At 40.1% G+C, this 21,648-nt stretch overlaps 1 protein-coding gene across 1 annotated transcript in view; it reads left to right on the plus strand.

The window, feature by feature from the left end:
* Nucleotides 1-20,323, plus strand: part of mmel1 (membrane metallo-endopeptidase-like 1) — a 35,675-nt gene extending 15,352 nt beyond the window's left edge. The window contains exons 10-24 of the mRNA XM_033625518.2: nucleotides 55-189; nucleotides 468-557; nucleotides 2,873-3,009; nucleotides 3,112-3,205; nucleotides 3,323-3,451; nucleotides 4,670-4,768; nucleotides 4,857-4,940; nucleotides 5,033-5,136; nucleotides 7,328-7,386; nucleotides 7,518-7,637; nucleotides 7,810-7,943; nucleotides 8,076-8,141; nucleotides 8,265-8,360; nucleotides 10,598-10,674; nucleotides 13,494-20,323. Coding sequence (XP_033481409.2) covers nucleotides 55-189; nucleotides 468-557; nucleotides 2,873-3,009; nucleotides 3,112-3,205; nucleotides 3,323-3,451; nucleotides 4,670-4,768; nucleotides 4,857-4,940; nucleotides 5,033-5,136; nucleotides 7,328-7,386; nucleotides 7,518-7,637; nucleotides 7,810-7,943; nucleotides 8,076-8,141; nucleotides 8,265-8,360; nucleotides 10,598-10,674; nucleotides 13,494-13,593 — 1,524 coding nt within the window. The 3' untranslated portion in view covers nucleotides 13,594-20,323. The remainder of the gene's footprint in view (nucleotides 1-54; nucleotides 190-467; nucleotides 558-2,872; nucleotides 3,010-3,111; nucleotides 3,206-3,322; nucleotides 3,452-4,669; nucleotides 4,769-4,856; nucleotides 4,941-5,032; nucleotides 5,137-7,327; nucleotides 7,387-7,517; nucleotides 7,638-7,809; nucleotides 7,944-8,075; nucleotides 8,142-8,264; nucleotides 8,361-10,597; nucleotides 10,675-13,493) is intronic.
* The last annotated feature ends 1,325 nt before the right edge of the window (nucleotides 20,324-21,648 follow it).

A 21,648-nucleotide genomic window follows, 5' to 3' on the forward strand; every position in this document is an offset into this window, starting at 1 on the left:
CAACCTTGATTTTGCTGTGGAAACAACATTTCATAGCTTGTGATTGCACCACAGGTTCGAGAGGCCTACCTACATTTCATGGTCTCTATTGCGAAGATAACCCGAGAGGACAGGAACTTGACTCAGGATGACGACCGTGTGTGGGAGGAAATGATGCAAGTGCTGGAGCTGGAGACAGACATCGCCAACGTGAGTGCCAGCCACAACAGGAAATGGAATTGCGGGATGAGGGCTAAGGAAAATGAATAATGACAAGATGAAAAATGAGTAGCCCCTCTCTGCTTCCTGTAAATCAAAAGCACCAGGCTACATTTAGTGTGGATACAGGGGATCAGCCAGGCTTTTAACCAGTCGTTTTTGTTGTCCGTGTCTGTCAGAAGCATGACGAATGAGACTTTGCTGATGAAAAGAGAGCATAATGTGAATATATATAACCAGAAGGCTTCTTCCTTCCTGTTATGGGACAGGCCACATCACCGGCAGAGGAGCGCCAAGATGTCACCATTCTCTATAATAAGATGACTATTGGAGAGCTGCAGAACACATTCAGCTTTAATGTAAGTGTCATTTTACGTGTTACATAAAGTGCAAGCAGTTCACAGGTTCATGTCACTGAACTACTGTGTCTTTAACAGCCCAGAGTTGCGAAACTAAATGAGGCTGTGCTGTAATGTTAGCTAGCTCAGGAGATACACTCTCCCTTCTACAGTTGGTGGGTGCAGTTCAGCAGAAAGAAAATGAACTGCTCACAACAAGGTCTGTGGATTAACTTGAGTAACAGGGTCATGATCTCTGGAAAAAGACATTGCTGTTGAGTGTTTCAGTTCTTTTTTTTTTTTTGGCACTTTGAGCACCACAAGCTGAGTGCCATCTAGTTCCATTATACTGGAGAGACAGCAGACATCTCCACGGCCGATATCTCAAACACTCAGTACTCAGATCCTCTGAAGTGTCCTGATACAGAAAATAATGGACTGTGTGGAAACACCACAGTGTAAAGTGTGAAGTGGAGTGTTATTTGCCTCAGCCCTGTCCATTATTTTTGTACATAATGACCCCTCGTGTATTATTGTTTACTTCTTACAGATGATAATTCCAGTGGCCACTCAGAAGGCTCGCTGTACCTGGAAGCTCAGTGTGTGAATGTGATGTTACTGAAACATACACTAGATGTTCATGGTATCCTAATAATTATTTATTTATTTATTTATTTATTGTTTTTTGTATAGGGACACGTGTGTGGCACAAAGCACCACAGCATTTGTAGCTCATTTGCAGTGCAGTACGATATCAAGACATATCAGCCTTTGAGACCATAGGTTCTGCTATTGTTTAACTTTACACAACAGTGTCTATATATTTTGAATAGCGTATAGTAGTGGACTATACTGAGGTTGTGTTTATATTTACTTTATTTATGTATTAGAATACAGGCACAAGTTATTTACGCCAGGTACGGTGCTGTAAGGCAGTTGGACGACATGAAGTCTGTGTTGGTTTGGATCATAATAAGTTTTGACCGTGTTATGCAGTGTTAAAGTGTGTAATAATGGGTAATATGATAAGAATATATAAAAGGAAGGACACTGAGGTGGTAGTGAACCGTACGAGATGTAATTATGGAAGACTTGGAAAAGGAACAGGAACACAAGTCAGAACTGAGACACCTCGCAGACTAAGTGGCCTAGGAACTTTAGTATGTTGAAACAGCCACTATACATGCCATCTATTAATTAGTGATTGATCATGCTATAAAATGTCACAGGCAGTTTGGGCGGGCAGAACAAGGGGGGACAAAGCAGCATTCTGTCAGACACAATGGTGGACTCACAAATGAAGACTGAGATGAAATCCAAAGTTCAGGGTTTTTAATACAGTCCAGGTTAGTACACAAAGGTCAGGCAAAAACTCACTGGTCTAACTATGACAAAAGGTCAATCTCACAGGGAATATACACTAGGAAGAACACCAGAAAGCTCACACGAAGGACAAGACAATCTAACTGAGAACAAAGGGAAGACACAGACTTATATACACTCTGACAGGGGAGATAATGAGACACAGGTGAAAGCAATCAGACAGTTAGGGTGGCGGGAAACTTGATATGGGCAGACAAACAACAGACTTTCAAAATAAAACAGGAAACAACATCACCTTCAAACCTTGACATGTTCCAAGTAAGTTATTAATAACTCACATAAATATTGCCTTAATTAGTCCACCTTCCTTCTACACACATGGAAACTTGTTTAAAACTACATCTGCAGATGTAGTCTAATCTACAGATTAAATTTAGACACACAGGATGTGGTGTTCCTTGTTGCCTTGAAATAATTAGCTGTTAGCACGACAATATAAAATCATGTAAAACATATTTAGCCATGTATGAGACTGGAGCCAACAAAGAAAGGACTCAGACGCAGGACTAAAAAAAACACAAGGTCTTACTGCAAAAAAGGGGGTCTATGCACAGATAATCAGTCCAAAAAACACAAACAAAGGTATCCAAAGGCAGAAGGTTTAAGTAGGGTCAACCTTAGGAAAATGGCCAGGACACACACTCAAACAACTGACGATGAACTGGCAACAGACAAAGGGCAGCACAAGCAGTAAATACACAAGGGAGAAGGGGTAATGAGGGACAGGTGAAACCGATCAGGGGGCAGGTAATCACACAGGAGGGAAACACACAGGGGCAGGAAGTGAAGTACCTGAAACGAGAGACAAGGGTGAGCATTAAAATAAAACAGGAAATACTGACAAAAACTGAAAACAAGGAAAACATGACCTTAATGGGGACCTCGGGTTTAACACCATGTGGGTTTCGAACCATATTTAACATGCGTAATATCTCCTACCTTTTGTTTTCCAGGGGTTTAACTGGACACGGTTTATTCAAGGCGTGCTGTCCAGTGTGTCTGTTGAGGTGCAGCTTGAGGAGGAGGTGGTGGTGTACAGCTCTCCCTACCTTGAGAAGATGAATGACGTTCTCTCCAAACACAGTGTCAGGTCAGTCCCAGAGGGTGATGCAAACAGGAGTCCATGAAAGTATAATAATTAAAATATAGCTACAATTCAACACACTTTAACAAAACCATTTTTTGTTTGCAGAACTATGCAGAACTACCTCACCTGGCAGCTCATCATCGACAGAGTGAACAGCTTGAGTCGCCGTTTCAAAGACGCTAGAGCCCGTTACAGAAAGGTGCGGTGAGCATGACATAACAGAGCAGCACATATTAAAACAAGCTCGCTTAAGAACTAAATTACAGCGTGTTGTCTGTGTGTGTGTGTGTGTGTGTGTGTGTGTGTGTGGGGTCAGACTCTCTATGGGACCACAGTGGAGGACGCTTGGTGGCGAGAATGCGTCCGTTACGTCCAGAGCAGCATGGAGAATGCAGTTGGAGCTCTGTATGTGCATGAGACCTTTGCAGGAGAAAGCAAACGAATGGTGAGTCCTTTTGGTCCGTACACCCCTGAACATAACAGAAACATTAGCTTCCTCAGAGCATGGAAATCAGTTACCACCACAGAGACAGTTTACGTCAAACAATGAATGCAAGCTGTATGAAAGTCATGGAATAAACTCGGCCTTGAGGGGCCACGTGTCACTTTCATAATGCACTATCTGCCAGTTAATCAAGAAAATGGATTTGGAATAATTTTCTCTGCTTTAGTCATTTTTAACACTTTTATGACTCATGGAAATTGAGTACACTTTTGTCACATCAAACGCATTTTCTGCTTTTCACACCCTGCTGTTTCATGTGATAGTGGTAATGATGCCACATTTACAATCATTGCCAGCTGAGAAACATTGGTCTATCAATAAAAGGTAAATGTAACTATGTGCAATTGAAACGGATTCAATAAACAAACGATAATGTAACATTATGGTCACTGGACCACTGTGAGCTCTTGTTGTCATCTCTGGATGACTTTTAAAACACTTGAACACAGGGCTTTTACTTGAACTTTTCTAAGAGCACATAGCTGTCATATTAGTTGTTCAAAACTCAAACTCCTTTTGTCAGGTGATTCAGTTAATTCGTTTTTAGCTACTGAAAAAAATGCCCACCAAAAAAAAAAATCAATATCGGTTTAAAAGAATGCTACATTGAGAATATTTTCACAATTTTACCTTGCCATCAGACAGCCTTTTTTAACAGGGAATTGAAACTATTATATCAAAGTCACCAGCCTTCACTGACAAAACAGTAATTGCATTCTGTATGCTGCATTCTGGGTGTAGTGCCACCCAAGATGACTGTGATTGGTTTAAAGAAATACAAACAAGCCAGAGCATTTAATCACTAAAACAGAATGATAATGTGCTTCCAGACCTTTCTCTAGTGCTGACACAGCACTGTGGCGAGTTAGTGTTAGGGAAAGATAATGGTTTGGGTTAACTGACTATTTGAAATACGGAATATGAAATCTCAAAGGAGTTTTCACAGATCCGGGGTTACCATCTAGACACGACTCCCTCTTCTGAAGTGGCTCCTGAGTGGAGGGTTTGCAGCAGTAGTGGATGGAAAAGTGCATAAATTAGTGTTTGTTTTGCTAATTTTCTGAATTTTTTTCTGTTAAAAATTGTGCTACAATTTGGATGGAAACCCAACTTACGACAGTTTGTGTCTGTATGGGATTGTAATCACACTGTTAACAGGTCAGTGACCTCATCAGTAAGATCCAGAAAGCGTACGTGGAAACACTGGAGGAGTTAAGCTGGATGGATTTTCCCTCAAAGGAGAAGGCAAGAGAGAAGGTAAAGTACACAGCCAAGCTAAGAAAATAAGGGGGTATCATCTCCAGATGTTCTGTATTATCATACTAATGTTCCACATGTCATGTAGGCCATGGCAATCAAGGAGCATATTGGTTATCCAGATCATATTCTGCAGGACAGCAACAAGAAGCTTGACCAGGAGTACGCTCATGTAAGTAGCACCTGAGTTTGTTTTTCAAGCCATGCTGTGCTTATACCTGACATGTGTCACCGATCTCTCATTTGTTTGGTTTCTCTCTCCAGCTGAATTTTAGTGAAGAGCACTACTTTGAGAACATCCTCGAGAACCTCAAGTCAGAGGCGCACAAGAGTCTGAAGAAGCTCAGAGAACCTGTGGACCCGGACCTGTAAGCTGTTGATGCATCTGACAGCACAAGCTGTTCTTATCAGCAAAACACAAGCTCTTGTACTCTGGTGGTCATTGTGCTTTATCAGTGCTCTCACTTAGAGTGCGTGACATGAAATGTCATCAACGGTGACATATCACAGTCATAGATTTTTGCTCCCTCTTTCTGTTGTCCTCAGCCAAAACATAACAAATTTTTTTTTTAAGTGGACATTTTGAACTCAGTGTCCTAAAGTAGAGGAAGATGTTCTGTATCTTCATAGAACACTGAAAAGTTAAACTTGATCTTACAAATCTTATTTAAAGGTCCAGTGTGTAGGATTGAGCAGTATCTATTGGCAGAAATGGAATGTAAATTCATAACTATGTTTTCATTAGTTTATAATCACCCAAAAATAAGAATCGTTGTGTTTTGAGCCATTTATATCTACACAGAGCAGGTCCTCTCTCACAGAATCTGCCGTGTTATTCTACAGTAGCCCAGAATGGACAAATCAAACTGACTCTTCGTAGAGCCATTTGTGTTTTCATGTCAGCCACCATAGTTTCTCTTACATGCTTGGCACACAAGAGAAGTTTCAGTTGGTTGCAATCTGCAACCTCACCACTAGTTGCCACTGAATCCTAAACGCTAGACCTTTAAGTAAAGCACAGAAGTAATGGCATAAAAATATATTTACAGTACACAAAGTAAGTAAGTACTCATTATGCAGAATGGCTGATTTTAGAATCATATATATTGTACCACTGGATTATAATTAAGCAGATGCTACTAGCACCAAGGTGTCCGTAGCCAACAATGCTATTTGCTCCTAGAGCAGAATAGCAAATGTGACTATTAATGCAATGTAGAAGTATAACGTTAACACAAACGGGTCTATTCAGCTATTCTGCTAAAAATACTACGCCAACACAGGACTTTAACCCCAGGCTCCTACATGAAAGTCCTGTGCAGAACCCATTCATCAAACACATCTCATGCCTTCTTTGAACTGTGTCGCTCTTTGTACTACATCACTTGATTTTCTGACAATACATTTATGAGTTTTTTACATATATGTATCAGAGTATCTGAGATTGGCTAAAACCAGCCCTAACCTTGGCCTCTTTGCTGTAATCCCGACTGCTTCCAAACCCCATGCATCGACGTGACGAGTACGAGCAAATCACAGCACGCAGTGGGATCCATATTGACACGTCATAGGGACTGGTGTAAATAGCTGAATAGCTGCAGTGTGACCATTTTCACTCCAGCGCAATAGACACTCTGTTATAATGGTTAGTGATGCATTGGTGTGTACATCCTTTTAATGTTGCAGCTGGTAAATGAACTGGAGCTCATTTCAACTACTTTATACACTGCTGGGCAGCTTAACTTATTTATTTTTTGTCATTAATTTACATCTGCAAAGTAAGAAATATCTTTAGTTGTCAAATAAATGTAGTGTAATAAAAAGTACAATACTTGCCTCTGAAATGTAGTAATGTAGAAGTATATTGCTGTGTTATTTAGGCAGATGACAGATGGAAAAACACCTTCTGGACAGCACGGGAAAAACAAACAAACAGTCTGACGGAAAGGCAGGACAGCAAAACCAAACATGCCTGATGATACGTTGCGATGATGATGCCGTATTAGTTACAAAGGGGGGAATAAAATATATGAAATAGAATTATTTTATGTTTATTTTTTATGTCATTTTTCTAGTAATGTCCAGTAACTGTGCAGATCACCCATGTTTTCTCCTTATCTAAGGGAGCTACATAAAATCCGGTTATTAATACTGACGTAGAGGATGGCAAAAAAGTTGAAATATTTATCTTTAAATGGCACCATCAATGCTACTGTTAGCAATATCAGTATTCTGTGCTGGCCTCTCCTAATTCTGTCGTCTTGCTCTCGTCCATTAAAATGATATCCGGTTTGCCGTCTATCATCTCTCCGACTCCATGTGAGCATAGCATTAATGAGCATCAAATGGAAATGCTCAAATAAAGTACAAGTACCTCAAAATTGTTTTTAAGTGCAGTACTTGAGTAAATGCATTTAGTTATATTCCACCACTGGAAGGTTTGAATATGTTGTTTCATGGTACAAATTGTGCTCTGTGCATGGATTTTACAGGATAATATATCTGACTTAAAATGCAGTTTTGTTCTCTTTAATCAATTATAAACCAATTCCTCCTCAGGTGGATCATTGGTGCTGCTGTAGTGAATGCTTTCTACTCACCCAACAGAAACCAGATTGGTAAGAGCTTTGCCTCTGTGGACAAATAAGACGTGTTGTTTTTATAGTAACACAGTTACTCCTCTGTGTAATCCTGTTTAGTGTTGCCAGTACTTACTGTGTTTTCACTCCTGTTGTTTTTGTCTGTCCAGTGTTTCCAGCAGGAATCCTGCAGCCGCCTTTCTTCAGTAAACATCAGCACCAGGCACTCAACTTTGGTGGCATAGGAATGGTTATCGGACATGAGATCACACACGGATTCGATGACAATGGTGAGACAGGAATGATCCATGGTGGATATTTTGGGAAGTTTATCATTCACTGTCATTTTGTAATAACAGTTTATTTTAAGTCTGCTGTTGTGACTGTGATTGGATACTGCTTTGTAGTTGCATCATGTTTGGCAAACAGTACTTTGACTTAATGCGTTCTGTTTCCTCACAGGGCGTAATTTTGACAAGGATGGTAATATGCTAAACTGGTGGAGTAATTACTCTGCTGAGCATTTTAAAGAGCAGTCACAGTGCATGGTGCAACAGTATGGCAACTTCAACTGGAAGCTAGCGGGAGGACAAAACGTAAGCACCCAGTGGCATGTGCAGTATGAAATGAGATGTTTTGTCTCGGCTGTAATCTCCGACAATGTAAACCATGTATTAAGTGACCAGAATGAGTGTTTTCATGTCATGGTTTTGACTGTGTGGCTGCAGGTCAGTGGAATCAGCACTTTGGGGGAGAACATTGCAGACAATGGAGGGGTTCGTCAGGCATATAAGGTTGGATGTTAGCTGCAAAACCACATGTTACTATTTCAGCAGCAAGTACAAAATGTTTATAATAAACATTCTGCACATCTGAAATCTGTTTTCAAGTGTACGTACGCGTCCGTGTGTTTACAGGCTTATCTAAAGTGGGTGGAGATGGAGGGTGAGGAGCCTCGTCTGCCTGGTCTAGACATGGATCACAAGCAACTTTTCTTTCTCAACTTTGCCCAAGTAAGTAAGAATAATGAGGGGACATGTTGTTTCTGAATGTATTATTTCAGCAGACGGAAGGCAGACAATAATTTCTTCGTCTGGAGTTGAGAGCCAACGCTCAGGAGGCGCATTTTTCAGTGGATGTTTGGTGCCGAGAAGTAAACACTGGGACAAAGGGAGAGGGTCAGGGGGTGAGATGCTGAAGCAATCTCAGAACAAATCAGTGTTTAGCTACACACACACACAGGGGATGAAGAAGAGCTGCCAAAATAAAGAGCATCTCAGTGCCTGACAATGTAACCCGAAAGCAGAAAACTGTCATCAACTGTTTAACAGGTCAAATGTTACAAATGTTTTTCAAGATTCCCCACTGCGACGATAAACTTAACATGTAAGTTGGTACACGAGTAAAAAAACTTGTGCCAAACTTGCAGTCGAAAAAGCTGGGAATTAGAAGAATTGATAGATGCAAAGTGCTGTAAAATATTGTATAATAAACATGAGTTACGTTAGAGGTATGAAATACTAAATTTGTAGTTTGTAAAATGTATTTATCAGTCTAGATCTGACAAGTAACTAGGGGTGAAGTGTCTCTTTAACAGTCTGCAGAACAGTTCTTTTACCAACCCTTATAACAACCCAGTGTCCCTTCTACGGGTCCTCGCAAAGTTATATTTGATAATTATGTGTAAACAACTGCTGTGTTTAAGCAGTTTACTCATACGACCTATCGTTAGAAAACTATCCTCCTCGTGGTTCGATGAATGTGGATCATTTCAAGATACAACCACCACAGCAGGTTCAATAAACGCTTCTGTCAGACAAACAACAAACAAACAGTTATAACCTAACCTATGAAGCATTATTTTTATCCACAGATCGCTAATATTCCAACAAAGGTCCAAACAATCTAAATCCAGCAAAATATTTAGTCTAAACACATTATTACATCCTTAGATATCACAAACTGCTGCTGCACCTCTGACCTTTTGATTGACACCTCACTTGAGCCAGTAGGAGCTTCTATACTTTTACTATAGACTACAGTAGCCAACGAGAGCCTGTGCTGAAAGGAAGGGTCATCCTCAGTCCTCAGGTTACAGAGCCATTCTTAAGCAAGCGGTTGGCCCAATGGCTCATGAGTCTTGTAGGTAATGACAGACCTCACCTTGAATGTAGTTTCGAACAAGTTACTGGCTCCATACTCTTATAAATGTTCAATGTTCATACAATAAGCTCCTAAATAGACATTTCTGTCTTTGTTGATCAGTTTTTAACTCATATTCACACATTCAGTACATTGTGTGTTGTGGCAGTTAAATTTAGGACCCAAAATGGAAATACAACCAGGAAACAGGGAATAGTTAAAGGCAGTTTATTGTAGTTTGAAGAAGTGGAGCTGTAGGCTTTAATGACATGATGGCTGAGGTGGGCTGGGAATAGGGAAGCAGAACAGGCAGAATAGCTGAGGGCAGAGCAATCCACATCCAGTGAGCAGAAGATGAGAATGAGGCTGGATGTGGTGGGTTATGGTTGAAGCTGGTGTGGTGAACCTGAGACACAGAACAGAGTGTGAAGTGGTGTCCAAAAGTACAAAGTGTCAAAAAAATAGAAGTTGGCCTGGATGTCTGTACCGCAGAGGAGACTGACCTGGCTGAGTCTGGGTATTTGCGCCAAGGTTTCATACTGCAGTGGCTTGATTGTAGATGTGGTTCAGGTGTGCAGGTTCAGCAGCTGCTGGCACTCAGGATTGGCAGGAGGAGGGAACCAGAAAGCCATGCCCAGCAAACACCCACAGACAGACTGAAAACGAACATAAGACACTAGGAAGGGGAAACATGAAACACAAGGCAGAGGGAAATCTACTTTGAATTTGGACTAAGTGAGGCTTCATGCTATGGTGCCATTGTGTTTTCCAGCTGATTAGTCCCGGCTCGAGTCATCTGCAGCATCGTTTTTTCTGGAAAATATTCAGGCAAAGGTGAAAAGACCTTTGATTTCAGTGTTTTGAAACGTATGTAACTGAGACCAGGCATGTACACGTACTAAAAATGGAACAAAAACAGCTGTAAATTCACTTTGAGTCTACCTTGGATAGGTGTTTAGGTGAATTTTACAGGATCAGTCTAGATCTGATGAGAATTTCGGGGTGGACTGTCCCTTTAACAGTCTTAAGAAAGCTCCTTTAAACTCCTAATGAATGCTTTTAAAACTCGATCACCATTCCACCATTTAATCCGTTTTCTTTTTTCTAGGTGTGGTGCGGTGCTTATCGGCCTGAGTATGCTAGCCAGTCCATCAAGACTGACTCACACAGTCCCTTAGAGTACAGGTAAGGAGCTTAATTAAATACTTCAGAACCAATAACGATGTTTTAATAGGTAGATTGATGGATTTATTTAATGATTAAACTACATCTCTACTGATGAGTTTATTGTGGCCTGGAATCTGTTGTTGTAAATACATTTCTGCGTGTGTATGAGTATTATTTTTCACAACAATAAAAGCAGCAGTCTGTTTATGAAGCGATGCGACCAGCTTGGTTTTAAACTGACTCACTGGTTTAGAACTGGGAATCTGTGGGAAACTTTTGTTTTACCAGCTGTGTTAAACCCAAAGAAGCTGCTGGAGCTCTCATCATGTGCTTCAGTTTCAAAATAAGATCCACACTGATAAATGTGTTAGTTTTTTGAGTTCCTAACACATTTAAGAAAAGCTCTGATCATTGATGGATAGAAAATACAATAAGCTTGTTTTGTTAAATGCAGCGAATCCAATGTATTTAACTTGAAGAGTCTATAATTAATATTTTATCATTAACAATGACTACTCTGTGAAAAATGCAGCTTGAAGTGATGAACCGTGCAGTGCCTCCCAGCTTGTCTTTATACATTTTATACACTACCTGCTCAGCACCAAGCAGCAGTCAGACTCAGTTGGCGCCCAGCTAGTGAACACAAGATATACTTTATTAATCCCTGAGGGGAAATTCAATTTTTTCACTCTGTCACATACACACAGGCCTGAAATACACACACACACACACACACACACACACACACACACACACACACACACACACGCAAACAGGATCTATACATGCTATAATGGAGTGATGTCAGAGTGACTGGGCTGCTCATGGACATGCGCCCTGAGCGGTTGGGGGTTTGGTGCCTTGCTCAGGGAGGTGAGCTGGCAGCTCTCCAGCTGCCAGTCTGCACTCCATATTTGGTCCGGATGGGGACTTGAACTGGCAGCCTTCTAGTTTCCAACCCAAGTCCCTATGGGCTGAGCTGCTGTCGCCCCAGCAGCATAAGAAACAGATTTTTGTCATGAGTTGGTTGAGCCCAAAGCAGAGCTAAAATGAGAGGTAATATTGGACATACAATGGTAAGGTTGCCAGAGACACAACCACAAGTGAATGCTAATTTTTCTCCATAACAGCTAGATCTGTAAATAAGCAGCTGTTTACTAACAAGTGCATCAAATAAGCAGGGAACAGGTAACAATATGACAATGTCATGTTCACAGCTGGTTTCTGTTGCCAAAGAAAAATCAGTTATTGTAGGTTTGATTATTTTCTTCTTTGAAGTAACAATAACTAATTTTACCCTTTCATTCATGAGTCAAATTCATCTCGTGCTGTTGTTACTCTGTGGATAGACTAGAGAGCTGCTTCACCTTTCCTCCAGTCTCACTGCACCCACAGCTGGACACAGCTGGTGCTTTGTCTCATTAGATTTAAAGATTCACCACACTGTAAATCAGGGTTATTCCACGGGTCTTTTCAAGGACTTCCCAGGCTCAAATTTAAGGACACACTGCAGCATAGTTTGAGAAACAGATCAAGGTTGATAACTATTAGCTTGCAGAGTGCCGTCCTGTTTGATGCTCTAGCAGCATGGCTTGTAAAAGCTGCTTCGCCCATGGCATGAACTTTTATTGATTTGCTGCAGGGTCTCCATCGGGTCATATGGATGTCCTGCAGATCTTTAACAAGCCAGTCTTTGTAAATGTCTTTGGTGAGGTCTTGAGGCTTTGAGCTGTCGAAGTAAGCATGGAGCCCACACTGTAACTAACTGCACTCCCTGAAGAAATATTATAATATTTTTTGAAAAATGAAGCAGTGATTCCAGAGAGAAGCAGACAGAGGGGGTCTACAGTCTGTGTTTGAAGGATATAACCAGGATGTCAAACTGACTCAGCAGCAACAACAGGTTAAAAAGACAAAGATAGTTAGAAGCTAAAGCCGAACTATAGGCTACAGATCACAGTGTAAAAGTGAACCACCACATCACTGCTGATCGCCACAGAAGACAATGAATATAAAGGGAAACTTTGCTGATATTGAACCAGCTGTGTGGCATCGCAGTGTGTGCAGATGAACCATGTTTGGAACAATGCAATGACACACAGCTGGTTGAACATCAGCAAAGTTTTCCTGCTTCCCTTCACTGGTTCCTGTACAGCAGGGTCGGTCTTTTGTTCACTGTTGTAATCATTACAAAACAAAAGCAACGTGTATACATTCAGTAGGCTATATCTTCAGTAGCTAGCTAGCTAACCCTGCACTTTTCAGGGTTTGGTTTGGGTTTTGGAACAGGGAAGAAACGTATATCTTTTTCCAACCTCTCCAGGTAACGAGTATCATTAATACACAATGTGTCCCAGACACAACATTTAGCTCCAAATCCACAAAACCTGCCTGAAAATGAAGGAAATCTGATACACTTAAATGATCCCTTTCTATTAATGTTTATTTTCATGATTTTCCCCCTCAAATTCATAAACATGAAGGATTTCAAGGGCCCATGGGAACCCTGGTAAATATAAGCCAAATAAACAGCACAACTTAACTGAAGTATTGGAATCAGCACAGGTTCATTCACTGAGCCAAACGTGAGGAGCTGGACTCACTTTGCAGAACTCCTCTTACACTCATGAGCATTTATTATAATGTCTTCAAAAAGAGGGGTTGTGCTTCAACAATAGGATTCTCAATGGTGTGTTGAACCTGAATCTCAATGAGCATATTCCAAAACAATGTGATAAGGTGGCACCCACTGAATTTCCAAGTAAAGGAGCACAGAATGCTCACATTTCACTTAAGTGGCTTACATCACAATGTTTCTGTTTTTCTCTCGTCTTTAGGGTGCTTGGATCTCTCCAGAATTTCGAAGCGTTCTCAGAAGCTTTCCAGTGTCAAAAAGGCAGTCAAATGAACCCCGAGCAGAAGTGCCGTGTCTGGTAGATAATTTCACTCTTGAGAAATGTATTTCTTGACTTGGGCAACTCAAATCAAAAGAACAAGTCTTACTGCTTCAACCCACAGAGACACCCTGCTCATTTCCAATTTATTTGGGGCAGAGTGATGATGATGCAGATATTTGCATATACTGTAGATGTATTCAAAATGGATGACATCCTAGTTTTAAAACTTGAAGCACATATACTATGAAAAAAGGAAACTTGGTAGAGGATCCTCTCAAGTTTGAAGTGTTGTCTCTGGACGAGTGGGTCACTTGTTCGTTTTTTTTGCTGTGTCCCACGACAGCTGGGTACATGAATTAAACAGCTACATAGAAAACAAAGACCTTGTGAAATAGGTTAAAGCTTAAATGGCTGGCTTTAAATGCTTCGCCAGCCTTTCTTGAATTAATCCTTTAAAAAAAAATCTCTTGTGCAGATCTTTGTGATTTATCCACCATCATTTGGCACTGGGTTACCTCTTTCCTCTGATGTATTGTTTTCAAGACATTGTGCCACTTAAGAAGAAACAATAGTGAACAAATCTGACTCCGACTGAAGGGTATGAAGTAAATGAAAGCTTGGGCTTTGCCGAAGTAAAGCTACAATAGAATTAGTCACACTCCGAGAGTTTGGTCATTCACTGTTACATGAAACAAATTACCTAAAGACTTTAAGACTGTTAAATCTTTGCAGCTTTAACCTTAAATTAACATTCACAGAGAGCTGCGGCTCTCCACATTTTTACACTGACAGAGTGGATAAATATTTAAAATTTACAAAGCTATTTAGTACTTTTTGGAGGATAATTTTTTTCTAAGTTTCTTTATCTCGTCCTGCAAATGATTGTTGCTTAATACTCACTGCAGAAATGTATATGTACGTCATGACAGTTTTCCTGTATCCCAGATGTTTTGAAGAATACTGGTGGCCTGCTGCTTTTTAGCTAGTGAGAAAACATCTGTTGGAGATAGAGTGATGTGATAATGATAGAAAAAACCAAAACAATGTATATCACTTTATTGCATTATTGTTTACCAGAGGTGTGGACTCGAGTCACTTGACTTGGACTTGAATCACAAATTTGATGACTCAAAGACGCTCAACTCACTTCAGACTTTAACACCAATGACGTGTAACTACTCTTGGACTTAAAAATACTTAATAACTTCCCCCAAAGCAAAATTAAGAGTCAAGTTATTTCAAAAGTGTGCCCTGGATCAATTCATTTTTCCAGTCATTTCCTGAATCAACTAAAAATAACGCTGCTCATTCTGAACAGGTTGACACTTCATCCCAAGATGATCCACTTTGTATAAACCAATCCAACAGCATCCAGTCAAGTTGCAGGAGAGAACTATAAAGAACTAATGTTGCAAAACATGATACCAAAGATAATTTAATAAGTGTAAAACTACATGGTTGTCAACAAAAAACAAACTAAGTATGCAAAACATGGGTTTAAGATTACAGAGACACAACTACTTCCAACTTTGTTCAACACATGAGCAGTAAGTTGAGGCTAATATTAACATAGTGAGCTAATTCTTAGCTAACGTTAGCATAACAGCTATGTGACTTCTTAACAAGCTTATTTTAAACAAATAAATACAAATGATTAAAAGCATTATGATTTTTGTAAATTTTAAGATATCCTGTTGTTTAAATGACATTTGTTAAAGAATGCATTATGACTTGTTAAGGACCCAATACTCGAACTTTAGGACTTTGGACTTGACTTGGGGCTTGTTAGTCTTGACTTAGGTCTTGTTAGTCTTGATTTTAATATTATTAGTCTTGACTTGGGGCTTGACTTGGGGCTTGACTTGGGACTTGTTAGTCTTGACTTGGGACTTGTTAGTCTTGACCTAGGTCTTGTTAGTCTTGACTTAGGTCTTGTTAGTCTTGACTTGGGGCTTATTAGTTTTGACTGAGGTCTTGTTTGACTTGACTCGGGGCTTGTTAGTCTTGACTTAAGGCTTAGTAGTATTGACTTGGCCATGGCTTGGGGCTTATTAGTCTTGACTTGGGGCATATTAGTCTTGACTTAGGGCTTATTAGTCTTGATTTGGGGTGTATTAGTCTTGACTTGGGGCTTGTTAGTCTTGACTTGGAGCTTGTTAGTCTTGACTTGGGGCTTGTTAGCCTTGACTTAGGGCTTATTAGTCTTGACTTGGCCATGGCTTGGGGCTTATTAGTCTTGACTTGGGGCATATTAGTCTTGATTTGGGGCTTGTTAGTCTTGACTTGGGGCTTGTTAGTCTTGACTTAGGGCTTGTTAGTCTTGACTTAGGGCTTGATAGTCTTGACCTAGGTTCTATTAGTCTTGACTTGTGGCTTATTAGTCTTGACTTGGGGCTTGTTAGTCTTGACTTAGGGCTTATTAGTCTCGACTTGGGGCTTGATAGTCTTGACCTAGGTTCTATTAGTCTTGACTTGTGGCTTATTAGTCTTGACATGGGGCTTGTTAGTCTCGACTTGGAGTTTATTAATTTTGATTTGGGGCTTATTAGTCTTGACTTGGGGGTGTATTAGTCTTGACTTGGGGCTTGTTAGTCTTGACTTGGAGCTTGTTAGTCTTGATTTGGGGCTTGATAGTCTTGACTTAGGGCTTATTAGTCTTGACTTGGCCATGGCTTGGGGCTTATTAGTCTTGACTTGGGGCATATTAGTCTTGATTTGGGGCTTGTTAGTCTTGACTTGGGGCTTGTTAGTCTTGACTTAGGGCTTGTTAGTCTCGACTTGGGGCTTGATAGTCTTGACCTAGGTTCTATTAGTCTTGACTTGTGGCTTATTAGTCTTGACATGGGGCTTGTTAGTCTCGACTTGGAGTTTATTAATCTTGATTTGGGGCTTATTAGTCTTGATTTGGGGGTTGTTAGTCTTAACTTGGGGCTTATTTTTATTACTTTGTTGTAAAAATGCCATTTGGTGAAGAGTGCATTAGTGCACCCAAAACTGGAACTTTAGGACTTTGGACTTGACTTGTGGCTTGTTAGTCTTGACTTAGGGCGTATTAGTCTTGACTTGGGAGTTGTTTGTCTTGACTTTGGGGTTGTTAGTCTCGACTAGTGGCTTGTTAGTCTTAACTTGAGGCTTAATTGTCTTGACTTGGGGCTTGACTTGGAACTTGACTGCAAAGACAGACGTGACTTGCAGAACAATGACTTGGTCCCACCTCTGTTGGCTGCTGCCCAGGTTAGCTCCAGATTTGGATCTACAGTCGGTTGCTAATCACCGCTGTGTTGTGTGTGTGAAGCTCCCTCTTGTTTCCTGCTTCCACACATTCCACCTTCTACATGATTTTGAGACATTATCAAAACTCCTCACATGTGCCATTTGTTAGACAGCACTTAACATTTAATCAGAATTATAATGTCTGCTTGTATGATATCTGTAAGTTTACATTTAACTCAACACACGGTGATCGATTTGTAGAAGAAGTGTTATTTCTTTCACCGTGCGATCTCCTGAGAGGAGATGAGAACACACAGTGATTACAAGACTTTTAGCCTCTGGGCATAGCCAATTACATGCTAAGGGGAGGACAGAAGAAAACACACACACACACTCACACATGGACAGGCAGCAGATGAAGTGGTTTGCCCTCTGATCTCACATTGATCAGCGCTATGTAAGATGAAAGGATGAAGTGCGGTGTGCTGAAGCGTGGTGACCGCTGTAGCTGAAACCACAAGCCCACAGGCAGACACACACTGAAGAATGGGGCTTGTCATTAAAGAGATAGCCAGGGCCAAGACTGTTATTTTCTACCTTTATTAACAAGTAATGACAGGAGACTCAAAGCAGAGCAGAGCTCATAAGAGAGGGACTGGCTGCAGGGAGCAGCCACTGTTTCTGTGCTGAGGAGAGCTTTCAATGCACAGCAGAAAAACAAACAGTTTCGAATGTCTGCTCGTCATCGGTCATATTCAGGCTGCCTTGATAAACTGAACATGACTTTTAGGTCTCAGAAGCCGAAGTGAATGTGCATATTGAAGCTTTACACTTGTAGTCTGTCTCTCAGTCTTCACATACTGGCAAATACTGTTGTGTTGAGCAGAGGGAGAGGACACATTGATAAAAACAGACTGTTTTACTAAGAATGTAAGAGCTGACAGCGTGCTGCCATTTTAAAGCAAAGGTTTGACATTTTGAGAGTTGAAAGATGACAACATATCCTGCTCTCATATCTGTGCGATGAAGCTACAGGCAGCAGATGGTGAGATTAGCTTAGCATTGAAACAGGAAACAGCGACTCTATGGAGCCAGAACAGTGACTTTAGATTCTGGCATTGAAAATTAAAATTTGGCATTGAAAACAAAAAGCTGAACTTAAAAGGGAGCTGTTATGGATCTGTTAAGAAGCTGGCTCAGGAAACACTGGCATTGAAACACTTGCATTTGAAAAAGTTGTATTGAGAACCTAATGCTCGTTCCAGCGGACCTCTGCCAAACCATCAGAACGTCAGGAAACTGAATAGAGACTGTGAGCGTAGAATAAATAAAGAAAGAAAGAAAACCGCAACTTGTCACTGGAGAGAAAACTGACTTGAAGAAAAAAATCAGGAGATTGTCACTGACAAAATCAAAACATCAAAATACATAAAATAAGACTGTAAATAAATAGTCAAAAAATAACAAGTGTGTTGCATTCAATCTTTAATGGAAGATTGGATTATTTCTTAAATGCCTGTGTTGAATGTTTCAGTTAGAGTCCCTGTGGAACAGAATTTAGAGTGTCTTTATCTTCCGTACTGTCATAGGCGGATTATGACTCAATTGGTCCCTGGGCCTGGGAGTGTTCCTATTGGCCAAAGTGACGGCTGTGACAGGAGAAGTCGTGACCAACAAAAAGAAAATGAAACATGCTAGACTACTGTTGGAACGTTGTGAGGCGTCCCAGGGGCTGCGTCGATTGTCATATTCTATGACACACTACACAAGATGAAATGATGGATTGTTGCGTATGACACTCATTGTCGTTCACGATCCATGTCGACACCATACGTCGCTGCGTCGGGCTATAATTGGGCTGATATTGTGTATCGTGTTTTTCTCTCTTGTGACTTCTTCAAAGCAAATTCTTAGGCTTTTCCTTGAATTTTTTTTTTTCTATTTTAGGACATAAGGGAAGGGAACTTGACTATTGCACGCAATGTTTTTGTAAGCTATTAATAACTTGAAGGCTGTGGGTAGGGCCACATCACATTGCATCATTGCTACACTTGCGAGCTGCGGATAGCCGTCTGCAATTCATCCCACCTGCTCCTCATCAAGCATCTGATTTAATTGCTTGAAAGGGGTAAATGATGGCACTGAGGACACTCTATCTCCTTTAATTTCCTCCACCAGTTTACAGGTAAAAAGACTGATTTAAAGACTTGAATATTATATTATATTTTCAAATGCAAAAATGTCCAGGGATTTTTTTCTGAGAGGGTTAATAAAAGCATTTTTCATTTCATCTCAACTTTTTTTTATTGTGCCAATACAACCTTTTTTGGATACAAGTGTTTCAATGCCAGTGTTTCTTTTCTCAGTTCAGGTTTTGTTTTTAATGCCAAATGTTATGTTCAGTGCCAAAATCTAAAGTTACTTTGTTGGCTCCATAAAAGTCTGGCTCTGCTCAACAGTAACAAAATCGGGAGCGTATCTATGTTTCCCGGGTTCTATGTTCCCCATTTAACCCTGCAAAATAGGTTCTATGTTCCCCCCTTACACAAAGAAGGTTCTATGTTTCCCGGGTTCTATGTTCCGGGCTCAACCAAGCGGGAAACATCGAACCCTTTTTGTGTAAGCGGGGAACATAGAACCTTTTTTGCAGGGTTAAGTGGGGAACATAGAACCCGGGAAACACAGAACCTGGGAAACATTGGGATGACCCCACAAAATCTGCACTCCAGCACCTCTAAAACTTACACATTAATATCTCAATTGTGTAAAAACAAGAATTTGTCACGTGTGCTGGACAAATATTTAAGTTTTACATTTTACAGTTTGAACATGCTAGTTTCCATTGAACAGAGCCAGGTTAGCTGTTTCCCTGTCTCCAGACCTTGTGCTAAGCTAAGCTACGTTAAGCTAACGGACTGCTGGCTGTAGCTACAGACAAACATGAGAGTGGTGTCAATCTTCTCACGTCACTCTCCCCCAGAGAGCGTAGAAGTGTATCTCCCCAAATGTCAAACTGTTCCTTTAAACAACAAGGCACACTTATCATGTCTGGTTCAAAGAAATGTTGGAGGATAAATAAAAATACTGCGTTGCAACATTGGTCTGCTGTTTGAAAGGCGACGGCTAACACTCCTGTATATTTTCTCTGATTTTCCTCAAAAAGAGTAAAACAGTTTAAATTGTTAACTAAAGGTGACATAATATACAATGTGTTATTGTAGATACTTGATGTGCTATACTGCAGTATTTACATATAAAGGATTCAAACCGGGTAAGAAAGGAAGCATACATTTCTTACCTTAGTTCTAGCTTCACATTTACGTACATGGTGAAATCGTGTCGTTTTGAAAATTACCAGCCAAGTACAGATACATTTTTGTTATATATATGAACATGTTTCATTTGTATACCCATCAGAAGAGTTTATTTATCTACATGAATATTTATGAAACAACATTGTTGCTTTGCAAAACTCTAGACGTTAAAGATGTTTTATGAATGTTCCTGCTGCTATGTAATTATCTGGATTGCCATTAAAGTGACTGTCTCAACTGTTACGATCTCAAGTCTTTACTTTAAATGTGCCATTTTAATTGATTATCTTTTTATAAGAGTCTTGACTTACGCAAAGAATGCGTACAAATTATAATAATTATCTAACATAATTTTAAAGGTAATAATAATAATTATTATAAAGTTTTCCCTAGATGATTTTTTCTTTTTCCCTAGTTTTTAAATTGATTTCTGCATGTATTACTATTATTATTAAAAAAATCTTTTTGCAATTTGTAGAACATTTCTTACTAAACTGCGTCTTTTCCCATGTTTTTGAGAGAAATTGCACCAATTTGCTCAGGATTCAAAGGTGTTCAGGATTCAGTAATTCTTACTGGGACCATGTTTAAAGATATTAAACATTGTGCAAAATATTGTCAATCAGCAGCTAGTCTGTTCATGTGTTTTGTAAAAGGTTGAACGTCTAAAGAATCTACTTGTCATTCTTTACGCAAAAAAAGGGAAAACATTGGAACTGACGGTTCTTATAGGTTCTTGTGCCATGGTCTTATTGGTCCAGCCGATCTGTGGAATTGGCCTGTATGTGGCCCATGAACTAAAATGAGTCTGACACCCCTGATGTATTCAGTCTTACCATCAAGTGTCTTCTGTACATGAAACCAAGGCTCATGCTACTTCAGTTTAAAGTCGGAAAATGAGACTCATGTGGCTCAGTGGTTCTAGTACAGTAAAGCCCTTAGTGTTGCTTAGCAGTCGCTTATTATACACATTTTGTGACTGTGTCAGCAGGTACCACAGACAGTGTCATTGTTAGGCTTTCAATAGTAAAATGCTACATCAGCAGTCTTTAGGTAGATTTCTAGTTTTAAAGGATTTTGAGTTATGAAGGTGAGTAAGGATCATTGTCAAAATTTGGGACAGTGGTCCAAAGCTCCACTGCACCCAATTTTAGTTTTAACTCTCGGGTCAAAACATTGATGGAGACACACTGCAGTGGATAGAAAGTGAAGATGGTCTGTTGAAGGCTAATAAAAATAGTAATAACGCTATAATGAGGATGTATAATCCTGCAATGGAGCAATAATAGTTTTTAATTATAAAGGTAGTGAACAAACAATCGATCTCGTCATATCAACAACAGGGGCGGAGCAAGGTGTTGGCTTCTGGAGCTCCAGCCCTGAAAGCCCCGAATCAATGCTAATAACATAATCCCATGTAATCAAACAGATCTTCTTCTGTTGAGCTAATATTCAATTCAAAATATTGAAGACCACATTTACTTGACATTGTTGGGGATCTAAATGTGCAGTTACAGCAGCCCAGATTATTTTGGCATGGATTCAAGTGTAGCACATTTGTCAGCTAA

Source organism: Epinephelus lanceolatus, chromosome 1, assembly GCF_041903045.1.
Source record: "Epinephelus lanceolatus isolate andai-2023 chromosome 1, ASM4190304v1, whole genome shotgun sequence".
NCBI classification, from domain to species: Eukaryota; Metazoa; Chordata; class Actinopteri; order Perciformes; family Serranidae; genus Epinephelus; species Epinephelus lanceolatus.